The sequence below is a fragment of the Chelon labrosus genome (genome assembly GCF_963514085.1).
Source record: "Chelon labrosus genome assembly, chromosome: 18".
Classification (NCBI taxonomy): Eukaryota; Metazoa; Chordata; class Actinopteri; order Mugiliformes; family Mugilidae; genus Chelon; species Chelon labrosus.
In genome coordinates, this window is record NC_140351.1 from 21,359,599 (window position 1) to 21,377,732 (window position 18,134).

The 18,134-nt window shown below is 44.9% G+C and overlaps 2 protein-coding genes across 5 annotated transcripts in view; one reads left to right on the forward strand and one right to left on the reverse strand.

Moving 5' to 3' along the window:
• arfgef1 (ADP-ribosylation factor guanine nucleotide-exchange factor 1 (brefeldin A-inhibited)) overlaps nt 1-13,180 on the forward strand; it is a 50,445-nt gene extending 37,265 nt beyond the window's left edge. For 3 of the 4 annotated variants that reach the window (XM_084566431.1, XM_084566432.1, XM_084566434.1), the window contains 24 exons: nt 626-831; nt 931-1,015; nt 1,142-1,307; nt 1,627-1,778; nt 1,865-1,993; nt 2,088-2,246; nt 2,626-2,770; nt 2,943-3,033; nt 3,135-3,175; nt 3,328-3,497; nt 3,968-4,119; nt 5,180-5,352; nt 5,492-5,652; nt 6,150-6,280; nt 7,457-7,586; nt 7,694-7,829; nt 8,188-8,326; nt 8,692-8,764; nt 8,965-9,124; nt 9,212-9,351; nt 9,493-9,664; nt 9,783-9,921; nt 11,548-11,665; nt 11,785-13,180. In XM_084566431.1, coding sequence (XP_084422557.1) covers nt 626-831; nt 931-1,015; nt 1,142-1,307; nt 1,627-1,778; nt 1,865-1,993; nt 2,088-2,246; nt 2,626-2,770; nt 2,943-3,033; nt 3,135-3,175; nt 3,328-3,497; nt 3,968-4,119; nt 5,180-5,352; nt 5,492-5,652; nt 6,150-6,280; nt 7,457-7,586; nt 7,694-7,829; nt 8,188-8,326; nt 8,692-8,764; nt 8,965-9,124; nt 9,212-9,351; nt 9,493-9,664; nt 9,783-9,921; nt 11,548-11,665; nt 11,785-12,006 — 3,390 coding nt within the window. In that variant the 3' untranslated portion in view covers nt 12,007-13,180. The remainder of the gene's footprint in view (nt 1-625; nt 832-930; nt 1,016-1,141; nt 1,308-1,626; nt 1,779-1,864; nt 1,994-2,087; nt 2,247-2,625; nt 2,771-2,942; nt 3,034-3,134; nt 3,176-3,327; nt 3,498-3,967; nt 4,120-5,179; nt 5,353-5,491; nt 5,653-6,149; nt 6,281-7,456; nt 7,587-7,693; nt 7,830-8,187; nt 8,327-8,691; nt 8,765-8,964; nt 9,125-9,211; nt 9,352-9,492; nt 9,665-9,782; nt 9,922-11,547; nt 11,666-11,784) is intronic. The other variant, XM_084566433.1, reaches the window with a different exon arrangement.
• A 301-nt stretch (nt 13,181-13,481) lies between these two features.
• The window catches only part of cspp1a (centrosome and spindle pole associated protein 1a), a 10,825-nt gene continuing 6,172 nt past the window's right edge, over nt 13,482-18,134 (reverse strand). Inside the window, exons 18-26 of the mRNA XM_084566674.1 lie at nt 18,087-18,128; nt 16,637-16,763; nt 15,876-16,000; nt 15,020-15,157; nt 14,908-14,942; nt 14,723-14,786; nt 14,147-14,271; nt 13,909-14,068; nt 13,482-13,704 (exon numbers count right to left, since the gene is read on the reverse strand). Of these exons, the coding sequence (XP_084422800.1) occupies nt 13,517-13,704; nt 13,909-14,068; nt 14,147-14,271; nt 14,723-14,786; nt 14,908-14,942; nt 15,020-15,157; nt 15,876-16,000; nt 16,637-16,763; nt 18,087-18,128 (1,004 nt within the window). The 3' untranslated portion in view covers nt 13,482-13,516. The remainder of the gene's footprint in view (nt 13,705-13,908; nt 14,069-14,146; nt 14,272-14,722; nt 14,787-14,907; nt 14,943-15,019; nt 15,158-15,875; nt 16,001-16,636; nt 16,764-18,086; nt 18,129-18,134) is intronic.

The window sequence follows — 18,134 nt, forward strand, 5'->3', positions numbered from 1 at the left end:
AGTCCTAAATAAAATGGCCCCTGGCAACCAGTGAATGCTTGGCAGCCAAACGTGTAGCCAGTCCAGCTCGACAAACTCTGCTCTTTCAGCCAAATAGGAGCCAAATAGAAGCCAAATAATTACAAAATATCATCCGGCAAGCACTTAACAACCACCCAAAGACTTTACCCATACACTGTGTTGGTGTGAACTTAAATGAGGAGCGCACTCTGCCTTGATTAAACAGCCTCGAGAACCCCTGTTCACAGCGGCAATCAGCTTTAGAGATCATTCATAACATCTGGTTAGAAACAAGGGCCCTTAGTTGCAGTGGCGTCACAGCAGCAAAGAGCGTGGATAAATGTGTGTGTGATGATAATTCATCGAATCCACACTGACTAGATAATCTGTTAGAACCTACAGAGGTGGGATGTAGTAAGATTTTCCGATAATTGTGTTGCTGTGCTGAAATTGCTTTTCCTCTGCTTTTCCTTCTTATGATGAGATAAATGTCGATGTCTGAATCGAACCAAACGTGACACATAAACGAGTTACAAACGGCACTTTAGACTCTCTTGCTCTAATTCGTGTTGTGGATAGCAGTGTGTTAAGGTTGGACTCTGTTTTTTTTCTCATGCTCTCTTAGACTCAAGTGGGAGAGTTCCTCGGAGATAATGACCGCTTCAATAAAGAAGTGATGTACGCCTACGTGGATCAAATGGACTTTCAGGGCAAGGACTTCGTCTCTGCACTACGGATTTTCCTGGAGGGCTTTCGTCTTCCCGGGGAGGCCCAGAAGATTGACCGCCTCATGGAGAAATTTGCCGCGAGATATCTCGAATGCAATCAGGGGTGAGAATGTGCTGGCCAGGGAAACGATTTGATTCTCTGCGGCCAGTTTACATCACACCGGTAAATTAATCTGCCCTCCTTTTCCTTTCAATCTTCCAGGCAAACCCTCTTTGCCAGCGCTGACACTGCGTACGTCCTTGCCTACTCCATCATTATGCTGACGACAGACCTTCACAGTCCACAGGTAAGCACTCCACCTCGACGAGGCAGCAGCCTATGGGAATGTTTTGACAGCCTTGACATGAGTGCAGAGTTAATCACAGAGACTGCATAAGTAGCTCCTGACTATCTGTGTTGTTATCTGCAAAAGGTAAAGAATAAAATGACAAAAGAGCAATACATCAAGATGAACCGAGGCATCAATGACAGCAAAGACCTGCCTGAGGAATATCTCTCAGCCATCTACGACGAGATTGCGGGGAAGAAGATCGCTATGAAGGAAACAAAGGAGCTCACCATGAAATCCAACAAGCACAGTGAGTCTTGCTGCTGTGGCATTTTTCAAAGCTGCAATAAAGAGTGTGATTTTAGAAATTACCCAGAGCCGTTTATCTTCTTTGCTGTAATGGTTCTGGATGAGGCTTACAGCTATTGCCATCAATTCTTCTATGAGAAACACTCAAATGAGCCGCTTATGATTTCAACAGGCGTGAAGAGGCTTATTTTTTTAAACATTTTGTCTCTCGATGGTTAAGCTTCCTTTTGACACTTTACACAGCTCGTTAGATGAAAAGCTGCGGCGTTTTGCTTGTTTGGGCTGTTTCGTGCAACCGTCTGGTGTTGGTTCTCGCTCAGGTGTGGCCAGTGAGAAGCAGAGGCGTCTGCTGTACAATGTGGAGATGGAGCAGATGGCCAAGACGGCCAAAGCTCTGATGGAGGCCGTCAGTCACGTCCAGGCTCCCTTCACCAGCGCCACCCATCTGGAGCACGTCAGGCCCATGTTCAAGGTAACGCCGGCAGACGCCCACCTGCTCTACGCGCTGTTCCCCCGCAGCTGCACGCAAACCCAACACTTGTTGTTTTTGCTCCTCAGCTGGCGTGGACGCCCTTCCTGGCTGCTTTCAGCGTGGGCCTTCAGGACTGCGACGACACTGAAGTGGCCTCACTGTGCCTCGAAGGGATCCGCTGTGCCATCAGGATAGCGTGCATCTTCTCCATACAGGTGCTGCGGTCTGAACCGGAGGATCGGTGTGTAGCTGTGTCTCTTACCCGGCGGTGTTCTGACTCTGTGTCTCGCTACTTTGTCTCTGTAACAGCTGGAGAGGGATGCGTACGTGCAAGCCCTGGCGAGGTTCACCCTGCTGACAGCCAGCTCTGGCATTGCAGAAATGAAGCAGAAGAACATTGACACCATCAAGACCCTCATCACTGTGGCCCACACGGACGGCAACTACCTGGGCAACTCCTGGCATGAGGTCTGCTCCTCTTATCTCCTTTAAAACTGAATTTCACTCTTCCTCCCCCTCTTTCCTCCTCTCTTATATCATCCCTTGTTTTTCATTCTTCCACCCTCTCCCGTTTCAAGCTGTGAGCCACAACAGCCCTCAAAATCATGTGGGATGTGTATATATTTATATTTTTAAGACAGCCTCCTTACATTATTACTTTTCACAGCTAGCAGTGGCTTTTTTGCCAGGCAGACCGCTACAGCAGTGCTGTTATTTAAATCCTGGCCTGTTTTATTGATGCATTTATCCTTATACACTCCTCTCCTCCATCTCCTTTTCCATTCTTGCTGTGTTCAGCTCTTTCTGCGTGCTTCCCTAAATATCCCACCGTTGTGCCCCTTCTCAGATCATGAAGTGCATTAGTCAGTTGGAGCTGGCTCAGCTGATCGGGACGGGGGTCAAGGCGCGCTACATCTCAGGGACGGTGCGGGGCAAGGAGGGCTTCATCACAAGCACGAAGGAGCAGAGCAACGACGAGTACCTGGGCCTAGGTCAGCAGGAGCATTTAGAAGCACCGTGCACAGGAAATCCAATGTCACGGCCTTGTTTTATTTTACTTGAGCTGCACTTTTAGTAAATCAGACAGAAAATATATTCACCTCTCAAATTTAAAAGAAGAGTTTGTGCTTTCAGTGTCTGAATTCTCTGTGCTTTGCTTTGTAGTTGGAGGGACGGTGGACCGTAAGCAGATCGCCAGCATTCAAGAGTCCATTGGAGAGACCAGCTCTCAGAGTGTGGTGGTGGCTGTGGACAGGTACAGAACTTGAATAAAGTCCTAATTGGTTATTTTTTTTGGTCTCTAAAGCTGCAAATATAAATATTCCATCATTGTTTTCATGTGTTTTTCTGCTTTAGGATATTCACAGGTTCTACCAGACTGGATGGCAATGCAATAGGTGAGTCTAGGCAATCCAGCTTCTCAGTGCGTTATTCTTACTGCACCAAGGACGTCTACATTCGAGCTATTTGATTTGATTTCCGTGAGTCACGTTCCCCGTACAAAGCACCGTTCTTTGCTCACTTCTGACCTCTCCTGTGCGTTTGTTAGTTGATTTTGTGCGCTGGCTGTGCGCCGTGTCCATGGATGAGCTGGCCTCGCCCACACACCCACGTATGTTCAGCCTGCAAAAAATAGTTGAGATCTCCTATTACAACATGGGTCGCATCAGGCTGCAGTGGTCCAGGATCTGGGAGGTTATCGGGGACCACTTTAACAAGGTGGGTGATGGTCGGAATACTTTTGAATTCATGATCTGTATTTAGTTGTTGATGATCAGCTGGTAAGAGACATAGGAAACTTGTCACTTCCCAAAGTATCCAGGATTGCTTTTATTCTTATAGTCACTAATAAACTCAAGTTGTTGCCAGAAAAACACATTTCGATATTGAGATGCATCTCTCACTAACTGTGTGACTGTACAGCTGCAAACCGGATTTGGTCTGTGTAAAATCTACTCTCCACGTAGTCGTTTATCTTGTTTGAATGTTATTCTAAGGCGTGTTTGTTTACCTTCTGGACGGTGAACAGTTTTTTCACTGTACGTACAGACAGGTTTTTCTGTTCCGAGCAGTACTAAAAGAAACCGTTTGCTCTTGGATAGCTACTCTGATGTGCTGAATTTAAGAAAAGTGTTCAAATGTAGCTTAGAAATGATAATAATTGCGAAATGTGCCGCGTGTCTGTCCAGGTCGGCTGCAATACCAACGAAGACGTGGCCATTTTTGCGGTGGATTCTCTCAGGCAGCTGTCCATGAAGTTCTTGGAGAAGGGAGAGCTGGCTAACTTCAGGTTCCAGAAGGACTTTCTGAGGCCTTTCGAACATATCATGAAAAAGAACAGGTAACGAAGCGGATCTGTTTGATGTGTGAGCGAGTGCTTATGTTACCACTCTTATGTTAATCAGAAGGGCTGTGCTTGCAGAGACCAGATCTGTATTGTGTGTGTTTTTTCCTGGGACGTTTCTCATATGCCTGCAGACACGATTAAGTTACAGTCTCAATCCTCTCTTTAACCTCCAGCAGCTCTATGCCTCTACCGCTCCTTTATTTCTCCCCGTCTCCCTGTCTCCTTCTTCCTCCCTGTAGCAGTGAGCAAGCATATTGTTTGGTTTTTCCCTCGGTGACGAGCAGCAACATTTCAGCTGGCCCGTTTCAGTCTCTTTGCATTACCCTCCCAGTGAAATCATTATTTTTTCCTAGTTGGGTCCAAATCTGTCTTGAATGGAATCTAAAATGGCGATAAGTGGGTGTCACTCCTGTAGATATTGCCGTTGGAATTGCGTAAAACGCGTCGAAAAGGCGAGCTCGTTCACTGCAGCACACTTTTCATTGATATGAAATGGGAGTAGCAGTGTAAGTATAAACCCACCCACACACACAGCGAACAGGCTGAGAGCCTCAGCAGAGAGGCGATGGCAAGCAGCCACGTAAACCCCGCAGCGCAGTGTGTCCATTAGACTCACTCATGCTGCCTTCCTCTGTGTTGGTGTGTATTTGTTTGAGTGTGTGTGTGTAACGGTAAATGGAGGCAGAGCTTTTCTCTCATTCATAACTACTGAGCAATTAGGAATGCTCTTCACTATGGCAACAGTTGCTGTAAAACAAAATAAATTAATTTTAAAAAAATGCCGTGCCAACGCTAGCCAGTGCTGCAATAATCATTCAGACTGAAAATGGGACCAGAGCCTTTAAAGCTACTTGACATCCATAAAAATATTAATCTGCTTTATAACTGATTGATTTTTTTTTTTTTGCTCCTTAATTCTTCCCTCACATATTTTTTTCCTCTTACTTTTGCTTTCTCATTGTCTGCTCTGCCTTTGACTCCTCTTCGCTACTTCTTTCTTCTTCCTCAACTCTTTTCATTCACTGCCCTCCTCTTCTTACTCCACATATTTCAGATCTCCTACTATTAGAGACATGGTAGTGCGCTGCATAGCCCAGATGGTTAACTCCCAGGCGGCAAACATCCGTTCAGGATGGAAGAACATCTTCTCCGTCTTCCACTTGGCTGCCTCTGACCAGGATGAGAGCATCGTAGAGCTGGCCTTCCAGACCACCGGCCACATCGTCAGTAAGTCCTCTTTTAATTTGTAAACCTGTCTCATGGCCTGCAGATAATGAATTTGATCTCACCATCTCGCTCCTCTTGTTCTTGTTCTTCTTCCCTTCCACCTCACCTCTGTCTCTCCGCCTTCATCTCCGTCTCCCAGCGAATGTATTTGAAAAGCACTTTGCGGCGACTATCGACTCCTTCCAGGACGCCGTTAAGTGTTTGTCAGAGTTTGCCTGCAACGCCTCTTTCCCAGACACCAGCATGGAAGCCATCCGGCTCATCCGACACTGCGCCAAATACGTCTCCGAGAGGCCACAGGTCAGTATCAGGCCTCAGATTTTGACTGAACTCTTTGATTTCTTACTGTAAGGTGCCAGGTGCATGAACATGTCCAGTTAAGTAAAATGCATGGACTTAACTGTGCGTCAGGACACAAATGGGGGGAAAGATGGATAAATGGGGTTGTATACCTTTTATCAAACAAAGATTCTTTTGATTAACATATTATAAATGCTAAATATAAAAGTAATTGTTTCTGACATCTAAAGGCAGCATGTTGTGCTTCCGTTATAAGCTGGTTGATTAAATGCAGTAGTAGTATTACCTTCTGACATTATCTGCTACATTTTCAGAATGCACTCTCTGAAAATCATTTTCTCATCCTCAACGTCACACATTTACAGCGTAGTATTTACGATGCGTGTGACAAGCAGGTGCTGTATGTATGGAAATGTGCCCTGCATGTGTAGGAGGGTGAACTCTCTCCCGAGGCAGAAGTAGTCGAGTGGTGAACGTGGCTGTTTTTTCTCTGGCAGGCGTTCAAAGACTACACCAGTGATGACATGAATGTAGCGCCTGAGGACCGCGTGTGGGTGCGGGGTTGGTTCCCCATACTCTTCGAGCTCTCCTGCATCATCAACAGGTGTAAATTGGATGTCAGGACCAGGTAGGCGGGGTTCACCTTCGGCCTGCTATTTCACAGCAGAGTGGGTGGGAACCATTAAAGTATGAATTCTAAAAGCAAATGACTGATTCAAATGCAGCATTAAAGACACTGTAAGTACAGGTTCTGTAAAGTCTCGCCACACATTCAATGCTTGCAAGGTAAAGTGGCAGTCCTGTTTGATTTGCCCGCACTGGTGGGAGCATAATTCTCTCGTTTTAGTAAAGAAGCAACAATTCGCCTTTCCCCAGCGTTCTGTGAGCAACACACGTCTGATTTTATGCACACACCACGAATCCGTGAGAGGAGTTGTTTACCTCACTGAGAAGTTGAGGTATGCAGCCTGTCGCCTTCAGCTCCTCATCTAACGGCTCGCTCTGGCTGCTTCCTCGCTTTCTATCGCTCCCTGAAATATTTCAAACAGATCCGCTGTCAAAAAACATCCGTCTTGTTTTGTAGGCTCGTTTATGTAGAACGATAAAGTGCTACGTTCCCAAAGCAGAACACTTTGCATTTCCTGTGACTACTTCATAATAAAAGTTGTGTTTGTGTCAGTCGAAGGCGTTTATGAATGCAAAGTACACAAACTTTGGACTTTCTGTATTTAGTGGGTCGACTCTGGAGGACTTGATGACATCTGCAAAATGCATTCTGGGATACCGAGCTGTCCCACGTGTACATCAGTTATTTACTGCTGCGTCCTCAATAAAACAGGCTGGGCAAGAACACATCCTGGTACATGGACTGTACTTGGTCAGAGGCATACGTTGAATTGGAACAGTAGCTAGCTGGACAACATCTGAGGACATTTTTGAAATACAGACAAGAACGCATCTTGATGAATTCCCAAATACTTTAAACGGGACATTGCAGCAGTAGGAAATGTCCCATTAGCGCATTCTGCATTCGTACCTAGACACCTGTTTCTGGAGGTTACATTAGCAGTAACTAAATCCGCCATTTTTACGTGTGTCTCCACAGACGCACAGTTCTTAAAAATGCAAATATATAAATATTGCAAAACCTTGATGACACTTTCAGTCACCATTTTGTTACATAATTGACAGTTTTTGAGATTGCTGCTTTAAAGGGAGGTACGAGATTGAATGCTTTACCATTGTTGAAAACACCTCAGCTGTAGCATCATGAATGACAAATGTGTGTGTGTGTATTTCCCAGGGGCCTAACGGTGATGTTTGAAGTGATGAAGACCTACGGGCACACCTTTGAAAAACACTGGTGGCAAGACCTTTTCCGAATCGTCTTCAGGATCTTTGACAACATGAAGCTGCCTGAGCAACAGACCGAGGTATGAGACGAGTCTTTCATCGGCTGCTTCGCACCCTCAAATGTCAAAACACAGTCTCGCTTTTCATGTTGACATATTGGTTGCGTTGCGCCCCCCTCCCTACCCAGAAAGCGGAGTGGATGACCACCACCTGCAACCACGCACTTTACGCCATCTGTGACGTCTTCACCCAGTACTTTGAGTCCCTCAGCGCCGTTCTGTTGGATGACATCCTGGCTCAACTGTACTGGTGTGTGCAGCAAGGTCAGTGCGCACCTGGATCAGCTCCAGCTGCTGTCTCGTTGTTAAATGTGTGCAGTTAATTGCTAGGGTAGTGGAAGAAGAAAAGGAGAAGTTTGGGAGGCCTCAACAATAACAGGCAACAGGACAGTTACCGGCAGTAGGCAGGCCTCAAGCTTTTATACGCTGCATCAGTACAGTTCTATCGGTGTATAAAAGACGTTTAGCGATCAATACAGTAACTGTTTTAGTGTTTTGGGTCTGTTAATAGAAGAAGAGATGAGAAGGAGTCTCAGCAGAATGCACATATTGATGCTCCTACATTCTAATACACCCTTCTCTTGTCTCTCCCTCCTCCTCCTCCTCCTCTTCGTCTCTATAGATAATGAGCAGCTTGCCCGTTCAGGCACCAACTGTCTAGAGAACGTGGTCATCTTGAACGGAGAGAAGTTCTCTCCAGAGATCTGGGACAAGACGTGTAACTGCATGCTGGACATCTTCAAGACCACTATCCCCCATGCGTAAGCCGCTCCCCTCCATATCACACTGTCTCCTCTTCGAAGGCGAAACCCCGATTCTCGATTTAGATACAAATAAGGACTCGGAGGGATAAACCCTATTAGTTTCTAAATGAAAGATGCAGATAAAATGAAATAAAATTATCTCTGGCTATCGTTGCCACAATTAACTCGCCGTACGTTCATTTTGTAATCTGATCCTTTGACACACAAACGGAACACATTCATAAGTGGAAATAATAAACAGGCTTAAATGAAAACCTTGTCGTTATCTCAGGTAATATTGTTGCGTGGTGGTTGGAAGCCGTTTGTCTCTCTTAATGAGAATGAATGGGTTTTATTGAATAATCATCTGTCCTGTTTCTAAGGCTGCTAACATGGAGACCAGCAGGTATGGAGGGAGAACACATGACAACACAGAGCCTGTCAGACAAACAGCTGGTGAGGACATGCAGTCATTTCCATTTGATTTGTATTTGATCAATTGTATTTTTTTGTCTATTGAGGATTTCAAAAGAAAGTATTTATCTTATGTAACTGATTGTGTGACAGCTGGGATAGGCTCCAGCCTTATCCCACAGGGCAAGCGGTTACAGAAAATGAATGAAGGAATGTGTCATTTTATTGTCCTTTGATCCCAGGACTCAATTTCCCAGAAGTCCGTGGATATTCAGTCCCGCTCTGATGACCAGCACTCCATCAGCAGTGCTGACAGGCTGGCTGTGGAGAACCGCCGGCAGAGCCAGTACAGCTCGGCCTCAGGCGTGCTGGAGGACGGCTCCAGGAGCAGGACCCCGACGAGTAAGCCTGTCTCTTTACTGTGTGCAGACAATGACGCGGTTAGTGTTTCTGTCTCTCTGATAGATGTTTTACCTGTTTGTTCCACAGAGGTCCAGGAGCAGCGTTTATTCTCCGCTTTGCTGATCAAGTGTGTGGTGCAGCTGGAGCTGATCCAGACCATTGATAACATTGTGTTCTTTCCTGCCACCAGTAAGAAGGAGGATGCTGAGAACTTTGCTGCTGCTCAGGTACAAACAGCTGAGGTTCACTGATTATACTGAACATTAATATGTGTTGTTGTTGTTGTTTTTAATGTTATATATAGATATATATATATATGTGTATATGTGTGTATTTAAGTAAGTGATAATTATTTTGTCTCTTCGTAGCGGGACGCTGTGTGTGCAGCAGATGTCCCAGTGGAGACCCAGAACCAGGGCATGTATCGCTACCTGACCTCCGAGCAGCTGTTTAAGCTGCTGGACTGCCTGCTGGAGTCTCACTGCTTTGCCAAGGCTTTCAACTCCAACAACGAACAAAGAACCTTACTGTGGAAAGCAGGTAGGAAGAGAAACCACTCTCTGCATGTTTGTTGCTGCATTTGTAGGAGCTTTTGTGCTTCTTCGGTGCAGTTGAAGGTTTGCTCAGCTTTACATGTCTACGTGTGTGTGTGTTCAAGGGTTTAAAGGAAAGTCGAAGCCCAACCTGTTGAAGCAGGAGACCAGCAGCCTGGCATGTGGGCTGCGCATTCTGTTTCGTATGTACATGGACGAGAGCCGCCAGGACGCCTGGGAGGAGGTCCAGAGACGGCTGCTCAAGTAAGAAACACAAACTCAACGCACCGTACCACCGACTGAGAGCATTACCACTGCAACTGCTGAACTGTCTAAGCAGTCATTGTTCCCCCACCACCACATCAGCAAGCAAAGCAAAGCAGAGCTTTCGAATTGCCTTTGTTGTTCTCATTTTCAACCCACTAATGATGCCGTCGTCATATCTTCACAATCCCACATCATTTTTTATGAAGTAAATTGCTGCTTTACTTTTATGGCACATATGTTTAGTGACAGCTGGAACAATAGATTTATTCATTTGTGCACAGCAGTGTACTCTACTGTGTGGCATTTGGTGTTTTTGGTGACACAATGAATACATTTAAAGCCTATCTAAATCTAAAAGACGTCCTTTTGTTGAAACTCCGCTTGAATAAAAAATGGTTTAGGAATTTAATTAGATGTGTGCATGGGCCTCTGTTTATGATTTTTAGAGTTCCGTGTTCCAGTTTCTTGTTAGTTTTATCTCTTTCACATCCTGAGGAAAAAGAGAACAAGTGAATGATTTTAATAATGCCGAGAGTCTTGAGGACAGTTATTGAAAATGATCCAGACCTTTGAAGCTCCTTTTACAGTAATTTGTGCTGAATCAGCTGGCACCAGATCAGTGGCGTGTTTGCCAATGCATCTGTGCAATATTAAGTGAGAGCTATTGGTTATTTTGACCCCTGGTCTTTGTGTGCGTGAGTCTGTCGTATGCACACAGTATGTTCTCTGAGTTGAGGAGGATTTGTGAGAATGAGATCAAGCCTAAGACCTCCTTAAACTAGTCTGTCAGTTTTGGCAAACAGATGCCGTGTGATGTATAGATCCAAAAGCAATAGTCACACTGCTGTCATTATTCAGCGCCTCGCCAAGCCATCACCCCATGTATTGATGGGGCTCTTCATATTAATGATGTTACCCAGATAAAGCGGAATCGTCGCCTGTCTCATCTGGTTGCATTCATAATTAGAGAGAAGATGAGAATGGATGAAGGTAGTGCCTGCATGTGTGAGAAATTCCCTGAGATGTGTCACTTTGTGTCCCCTCCCTCTTTCTGAAAACGTCACATCCAGAAGCAATTCAAGCCAAATTTCTGGAGCTTCCTAAATTACACCCAAGCACATCCCTGTTTACCAGAGGGCATGCAACACACACGAGGGTTTCATTAGCGCATGCGTCTACAACAGATTTAGGAGAGAGAGATAAGGGGACACAGGCCAGAGGGAGCTGTAAGTGTGGAGTGGAGGAGGAAGAGGAGGAAGGGGGTGAATGGTTAACAGATGGAGCTGATGTCAGAAGAGGGCCGCGGGGTCAGAGATCTAAAGGTCAGAGCGTCAGTCGTCCTCGAGCTCGAACTGTGGAGAGAAATGTCTTAATTGTTTTCGTAATGGCCTCGGCCGGTGGCTTTAATTAGCAGCCACCGAGCAAATACTAGCTTCATCGTCCTCGTCCCGGCCGTTTCTCACGTGGCGAGTGAGGCAGAGAAGCAGATGCTGTCTCGCTCTAGCACGTCTCGCCACACATTGAAGCCAGCCGCAGTTTTTTTACTGTTTGCTTTTATCATTTCCAGGTTTTCTCTGTTTAATATTCTCTCTCTGAAGTGTTGTTGTTTTTTTTTCTGGTCAGTGTGTGCAGCGAGGCTGTGGCGTACTTCTTGGCTTTGACCTCAGAGAGCCACAGAGAGGCCTGGACCAACCTGCTGCTGCTCTTCCTCACCAAGGTGCTGAAGATCAGTGATGAAAGGGTAAGAGCCAAGACGACCCTATGCACTCTGGTATAGCACAAACACATATATCTCTTAGTCTTTGTCTCATCCTCTCTCTCTCTCTCTCTCTCTCTCTCTCTCTCTGCCTCCACTTATAGTTCAAGGCCCATGCGTCCAGATACTACCCTCTCCTGTGTGAGATCATGCAGTTCGACCTGATCCCCGAGCTCCGAGCCGTTCTAAGAAAGTTTTACCTGCGCATCGGCCTCGTGTTCCACATCGCACAGCTGCCTGAGCCTGAACCAGAGCCCCAGAAGGCACACGCTGAGCCAGAGACAGACACAGAGGTGGGGGAGGAGGCCGGGGACGAGGCCCAGTGATGCTGCACCACAAACAGCCTGGAACACAAAGCTGAGGGGGCCTCCGCCGCAGATCCGTGCGACTGCGCTGTGACTCTTTGCCGCCTCAGGGCCCTCCTTGTGTTTTAAGCCAAACACTTGACTTAAATGGCCGATTATCAATCGGCTGTCTGTTATCACCCACCCGCACCCTTAACCCTGTCAACACACAAACACCGACACAAAAACAGCCCAGACGGAATACTTGCGATCTCGATAAAAACAGTCTTGTACCAGGTGTAGCGGTGCCTCTACTGGATAAAACTACTGATAAACAACTGACAGTTACCCATATCTTTGATCTCCTCAGAAGGAATATGTTTCAAAAAAAATGTGTGCTTCTTACTGTATATTTAAAAAAGTAATGAATGAATGGTTCCAGCAACATGCAAAAAGACATATTCAGCAACTATGAAATGTGGCATTGGTCACACACTGATAGTAATGCTCTTGCTGTCTGCGCCACAGATGGCTAACATTAGTATTGATAGCCTCTTGGATGAAACTAGTTGTACAGATCTGCCGCTATGTAATATAATCTTATAACACTAGATTTCATTTATTTTTCTTTATTGTTTTTCCTTCTCTGGATTTGCTGCACTTGATCTCTTTTTTGAATGCACTGGAGATTTTACTTTTGTGATAATTTATTTGACCGTACCACCCTCCTGCAGATTGTCCCACACAGTACGATTTGTAATTAAACAGCACCGTGGAAAGTGAAGGGTTAAATTATTCCATTTTATATGTTCTTAGGTTTTTAACGGAGATAGGCGATAACTGGGCTTCTGGAACTGGAAGACAAGAGAGCAAACTGATGCTAGCTGCTTTAGAGTCACTAGTCTGTTTTTGTTTTTGTTTTGATTTCACGTGAGTTTAGTTTTCACTTGTGTACAAAATCAAAAATTAATAATATATTTAATGTTTTTGTTTTTTCTTTGATTTGGGGGAAAGTGATGTATAGAGAAAATGACAAATGTTAGCTGTGCTTCAAGTGTGAATGGGATGCATTCCTGCTCATGGATGTAGAAAACAAAATGTATATGATGCAGCAATGTAAAGTTTTCTATGTTGCAAAAGATTATGTACAACTTTCTGTACGATACATCATCTGGCATTCTAATCAGGTTCTAGGTCAATAAAGTTTTTGAACTTGGTTGATTTGAAATGCTGAATCACTGACTTACAGTAACTGCTAGCTGTTATCTTTTACATTAATCAGCCAAGATAATACAAAAGTTGTTTTATTATATTAAAAAATCTCCCCAGTTTATAACTACAGTAACATATATATACACATTTGTGGTACATTCACAGAAATGCAATGCACCTTACAGATTTTTAATGTAATCAATTAATTCTGTACGGCAAAGAGAGTCACCAAAGTCAGTTGAGCTGGTTATTAATGTTTTTACTTGCAAAAACAAAACCTTGCTTCGTTTTAGTGCACATCACCTGCGTCTACACAAAAGAAGAGAACAGCTAATGGGCGCTACGCAATGCGGTGTGTCATCCAGGGTGGAGCGTCCGTCCTGCTGTTTGGCTTCTCTCTATGGTGTTTTACAGCGTCTGACGTTCCAGGCCGCAGCCAGGGCTCTGTGGCAACGGTCTCCACGGAGACACGCCTCCCCAGGGCAGAACGCAGAGACGAGACATCCAATTCATCACCAGACAGCTCTTCTGGAGAGCACAGGGGCTTATCCATCACACATTTCTTCAGATTTTTTTAGTTTTAGTTTGGGTTTAATTTCTTGTGTGATTACAATTTTTTTAAGTGTCTTAAGACGCTAGTTAATAGCGCAAAAGAAAAGCAACTCTTTTAGTGGCCTGTCACATAACTGGCTATACCTTTGTTTTATCAGCATGCGGATTATTTCTCCTCACCTGATGTGCTGTTTTGATCATCAAAGAAAGAATCTCTCATAAGGTGGTGCTGGTTGCAAGGCCTGGTTTTAGATTTTGCATTCAGACTGCTGGCTGACTGCAGAGACTGGTTATCTGGAGGATTGTCACGTCCCCTCTGATCCACAGAATCAGCCACCTCCTATGAAAAATATAAAGAGAATGAGTGCTTAAGTGACAGAGATCATTTAAATCTGTAGCGAGCAGAGAATCTATTAACCAATCGGCACCGTACATCACAGTTACGTCTCCTCCGTGTGGCTGTTCTCTCCCGGGGTTCTGCTGTGGGCTGAGGGGATCTCTGCTGAAGACCCTGCTCTTCATGTGCATCAATACTGTACATATCTGACAAAGCCTAGGAGTTATTTCACAGTAATGGTTTCACAGACAGAAATTAGTTCATACATACAGGGAAAAGTCCATTCAGAAGATACAGAAACATGTTTGAGCCTTCTTTTCCGCATCAGGCTTCTTAACAATGTCCCTGCTGCCCCTATTCCCAGTGTCTGGCACTGTGCTATCACCACCCTGCAGCTGGCGTGGGCACACACACGAGCTGGTACATGCCACAGTCAGACTGGCACCGAGACAAAGAGTTAAATTGGCTTGGCATGCAGGCTGGGGTATTGTTAGGGTGTATGTAGCCGACCTCCTAAACCATGTCACCTTTATGGAAAACATCTGATGCCTTGAAAGGTAGAAAAATCCCATGCTCCTGATTATGTAAACATAAAAAGGAAAAGAAAAGAGGAACAGGTGAAGTCTTCCCAAACAGACTATGTTCAGCCAGGCTTACCAAGAAAAACGGTCTCAGATGGCAGTGTGGAGTCTCTGTGGATGAAGGACCCAGGTTTCTTCCTCTGAGAGGAGGCACAAACGCAGGAACACACCAGTAAATGTCAGCAATTAAGAAGAATGAGCCATATTAATCTGACTTGTCCATCCAAAAGTGTACAATGTGATAATGTAGTCACCACTTACAGGATAATAATGGCCAAACTGTTTGTTGAAAACATCTGAAAAAGGAAGACAGAACAAGGAGTTGAAGAGCGCAACAGTTTGAGGAGAAACTGGTGTGTGGCTACTCACTGACCGTGGTCTCCCTGTCTATTCAGGAGCCTCAATTTGCGCTGTTGTTCGCGTAGAAGTGCCTGCTGTTGGATGTCCAGGCTTTGTGCGTCAGTGGGAGGGTCAGGGTACATGGCTTGGACCTCCTCACGAGAGGCTGTGTCTGACAAACAAAGGCAAGGTTTATCTCATGAGGTATTGTCGCGTATCTGCGATTCTGTTGCAATCATGTGGCTTTCTTCACTTGATAGCACAATAACAGCCAGAGAGCAAAGCCAGGGTGCACAGTCTCCTTCTTCCTCCACTCAAACTGTGCAGCTTGGCAGTGAGTCAGCATGTTCACAGCCTGGTTACATCCGTCCTTCTGCATCCTATCAGGGTTTGACCATAGAGAATGGATCTGATGCAGTCTTTAGATGTATGTTTTGCATACATTTGTGATGTTTATGCAGGTTTATGGTAAATGGTTTGGTGATTTCGTCATCTGATTTTGTCGGCTTTACAACCTGCAGCTATGTGTGTCCTTCAGACTGCAGCATTAAATCAGTCTGGGAACGCATCCAAAGCCATTTCCTTGGTCCCTTGCATTGCATTCTCAGTCTGTCACTGATGGACGCCTCCCATGACCTAATGAGATTAAAATTTCAGTATGGCTAGAGGGAGACAGATGACTGATAAGGCTCTCGAAAGCCTAAACCGTTGGGCATCACCCAGCTGGTTTAAGATCTCTCATCCTTGCATCAACACCGTGACCAAGACAATCCTCAATGACTGCCTCAACATGGGTCAGCTTAGAGTAAAGCGGAGAGGAGTCTGCAGAAACAGAGTAAGCTAAGTGAGTATTGGATATTTCTTTCTCTCAGTGTGGTGTCTTCCATTACCTCTGTATTTAAGCTGGGTGAACTCCCTGACATTTTGCTTATTAACAGCTGGGAAAGGACTCTTGGGTGACGACTGGACAGATTCCTTGCGCACAGATTCAAATGCATCTGCTCTGGGTCGTCTTCTGTGTGAGAAAAGGAGGAAAACCCCATCTTAAACAAAGCAGCTACCTCAAATAACACACAGATGTCTCTATGAAAATGTGCCAGTAGGTCACTGAGCCAGATGCTTTCCTGGTGTGCACAGCGACTGTAACACCTACTTGCTACACTGTCCTACACGGAGTTTCAAAAGGAATGAATTCAGTGTTGCTTTCGAGCAATAACACCTGGTCTGTGTTTGCTTTGCTATCGTAAGCAGCTTGTGATCAAGAAAAGATGGCAAGGTAGTGAATCCTTATTTGATTCTACACTGCAGCTGACGACTAATTTAAAGAAAATCTTCCTGTGGCGATCATATTGTTACACTATTGCAGTAGAGTTTCCGAAACAAATCAGAATGGAGATTATGACCTGGGTCATTTTCATTAGCTTGGAGAGCACGAAAGCCCACTTAGATAAGAACAGCAAATCAAATTTGTGATTTAACAAGACAGAATTCTTATTGTGGTTTTCGCTTTAACACACCTAGGGGTGAACTGAGTAATTATAGTTTCTCTGAATGACTATTTCTAGGCCAGGAAAAAATATCAAATCCCATTAATTCTTTGGATGTTAAACCTGCTGTCCCTTATGTGTTCAGCAGTATCTGACTGTTATACCTGATGGGGGGAGCGTATTGAGTCTCTTGTGGTCCTGTCTGGCCTAGTTGAACCTCCAGTTGTTTCTGCGCTTTCCTCAGATACCTACGCAGGGCTGACAGCTCTCTGATCACTTCTTGTTGACCATCTGAAGAAAGAACGGGTTGTGAAGGGAGACAGAGACAAGGATCGGAAGTGTTCATTTATGATTTACATGACGCAAGATATAGGATTTTTTTTTTTACATGGAGATACACTGCCTGGACAAAAAAAAGTCGCCACCAAAAACAAGGTCACACGCTCTAATATTTCGCCTTCAGCTTTGATTACAACCCGCATTCGCTATGGCATGGATTCGATAAGCTTCTGCAATGTCACAAGATTTATTTCCATCCAGTGTTGCATTCATTTATCACCAAGATCTTGTATCGATGATGGAGAGTCTGACCACTGGAGCAAAGCCTTCTCCAGCACATCCCAAAACTTCTCAGTGAGGTTAAGGTCTGGACTCTGTGGTGGCCAATCCATTTGTGAAAATGATGTCTCATGCTCCATGAACCACTCTTTCACAATTTGAGCCCCATGAATCCTGGCATTGTCATCTTGGAATATGCCCGTGAACATCAGGGAAGAAAAAATCAATTGATAGAATAACCTGGTCATTCAGTATATTCAGGTAGTCAGCTGACCTCATTCTTTGGACACATAATGTTGCTGAACCTAGACTTGAGCAACTGCAGCAACCCCAGATCATAGCACTGCCCCCGACAGGCTTGTACAGTAGGCATTAGGCAAGATGGGTGCATCACTTCATCTGCCTCTCTTCTTACCCTGATGCCCCCATCACTCTGGAACAGGGGTAAATCTGGACTCATCAGACCACATGACCTTCTTCCATTGCTCCAGAGTCCAATCTTTATGATCAACAGCAAACTGAAGCCTTTTTTTCCAGTTAGCCTCACTGACTAGTGGTTTTCTTAAGGCTACACAGCTGTTCAGTCCCAATCCCTTGAGTTCCCTTCACATTGTACGTGTGGAAATGCTCTTACTTTCACTATTAAACATAGCCCTCAGTTCTACTGTTGTTTTTCTTCGATTTGATTTCACCAAACGTTTAAGTGATCGCCGATCACGATCAATCAGGATTTTTTTTGGACAGTTCTTAACCCAATTTCAGTAGTTTCTTCAGTCTCCTCAGATGTTTTCTCTGCTTGATGCATGCCAATGATTTGACCCTTCTCAAACAGACTAACATCTTTTCCACAACTACGGGATGTGTCTTTCAACATGGTTGTTTAAGAAATGAGAAGCTACTCATTGCATTAGTTGGGGTTAAATAACTTGTTGCCAGCTGAAAGATAATCACCCATGCAGTAATTATCCAATAGGAGGCTCGTACCTCTTTGGTTAGTTAAATCCAGGTGGTGACTTTTTTTTTGGCCAGGCAGTGTATAACTCAAAACAATCTTACCCTGTAGTTGGGGCATTCTTGCAGTGACCGTTTGGTGTGGGGCTGACA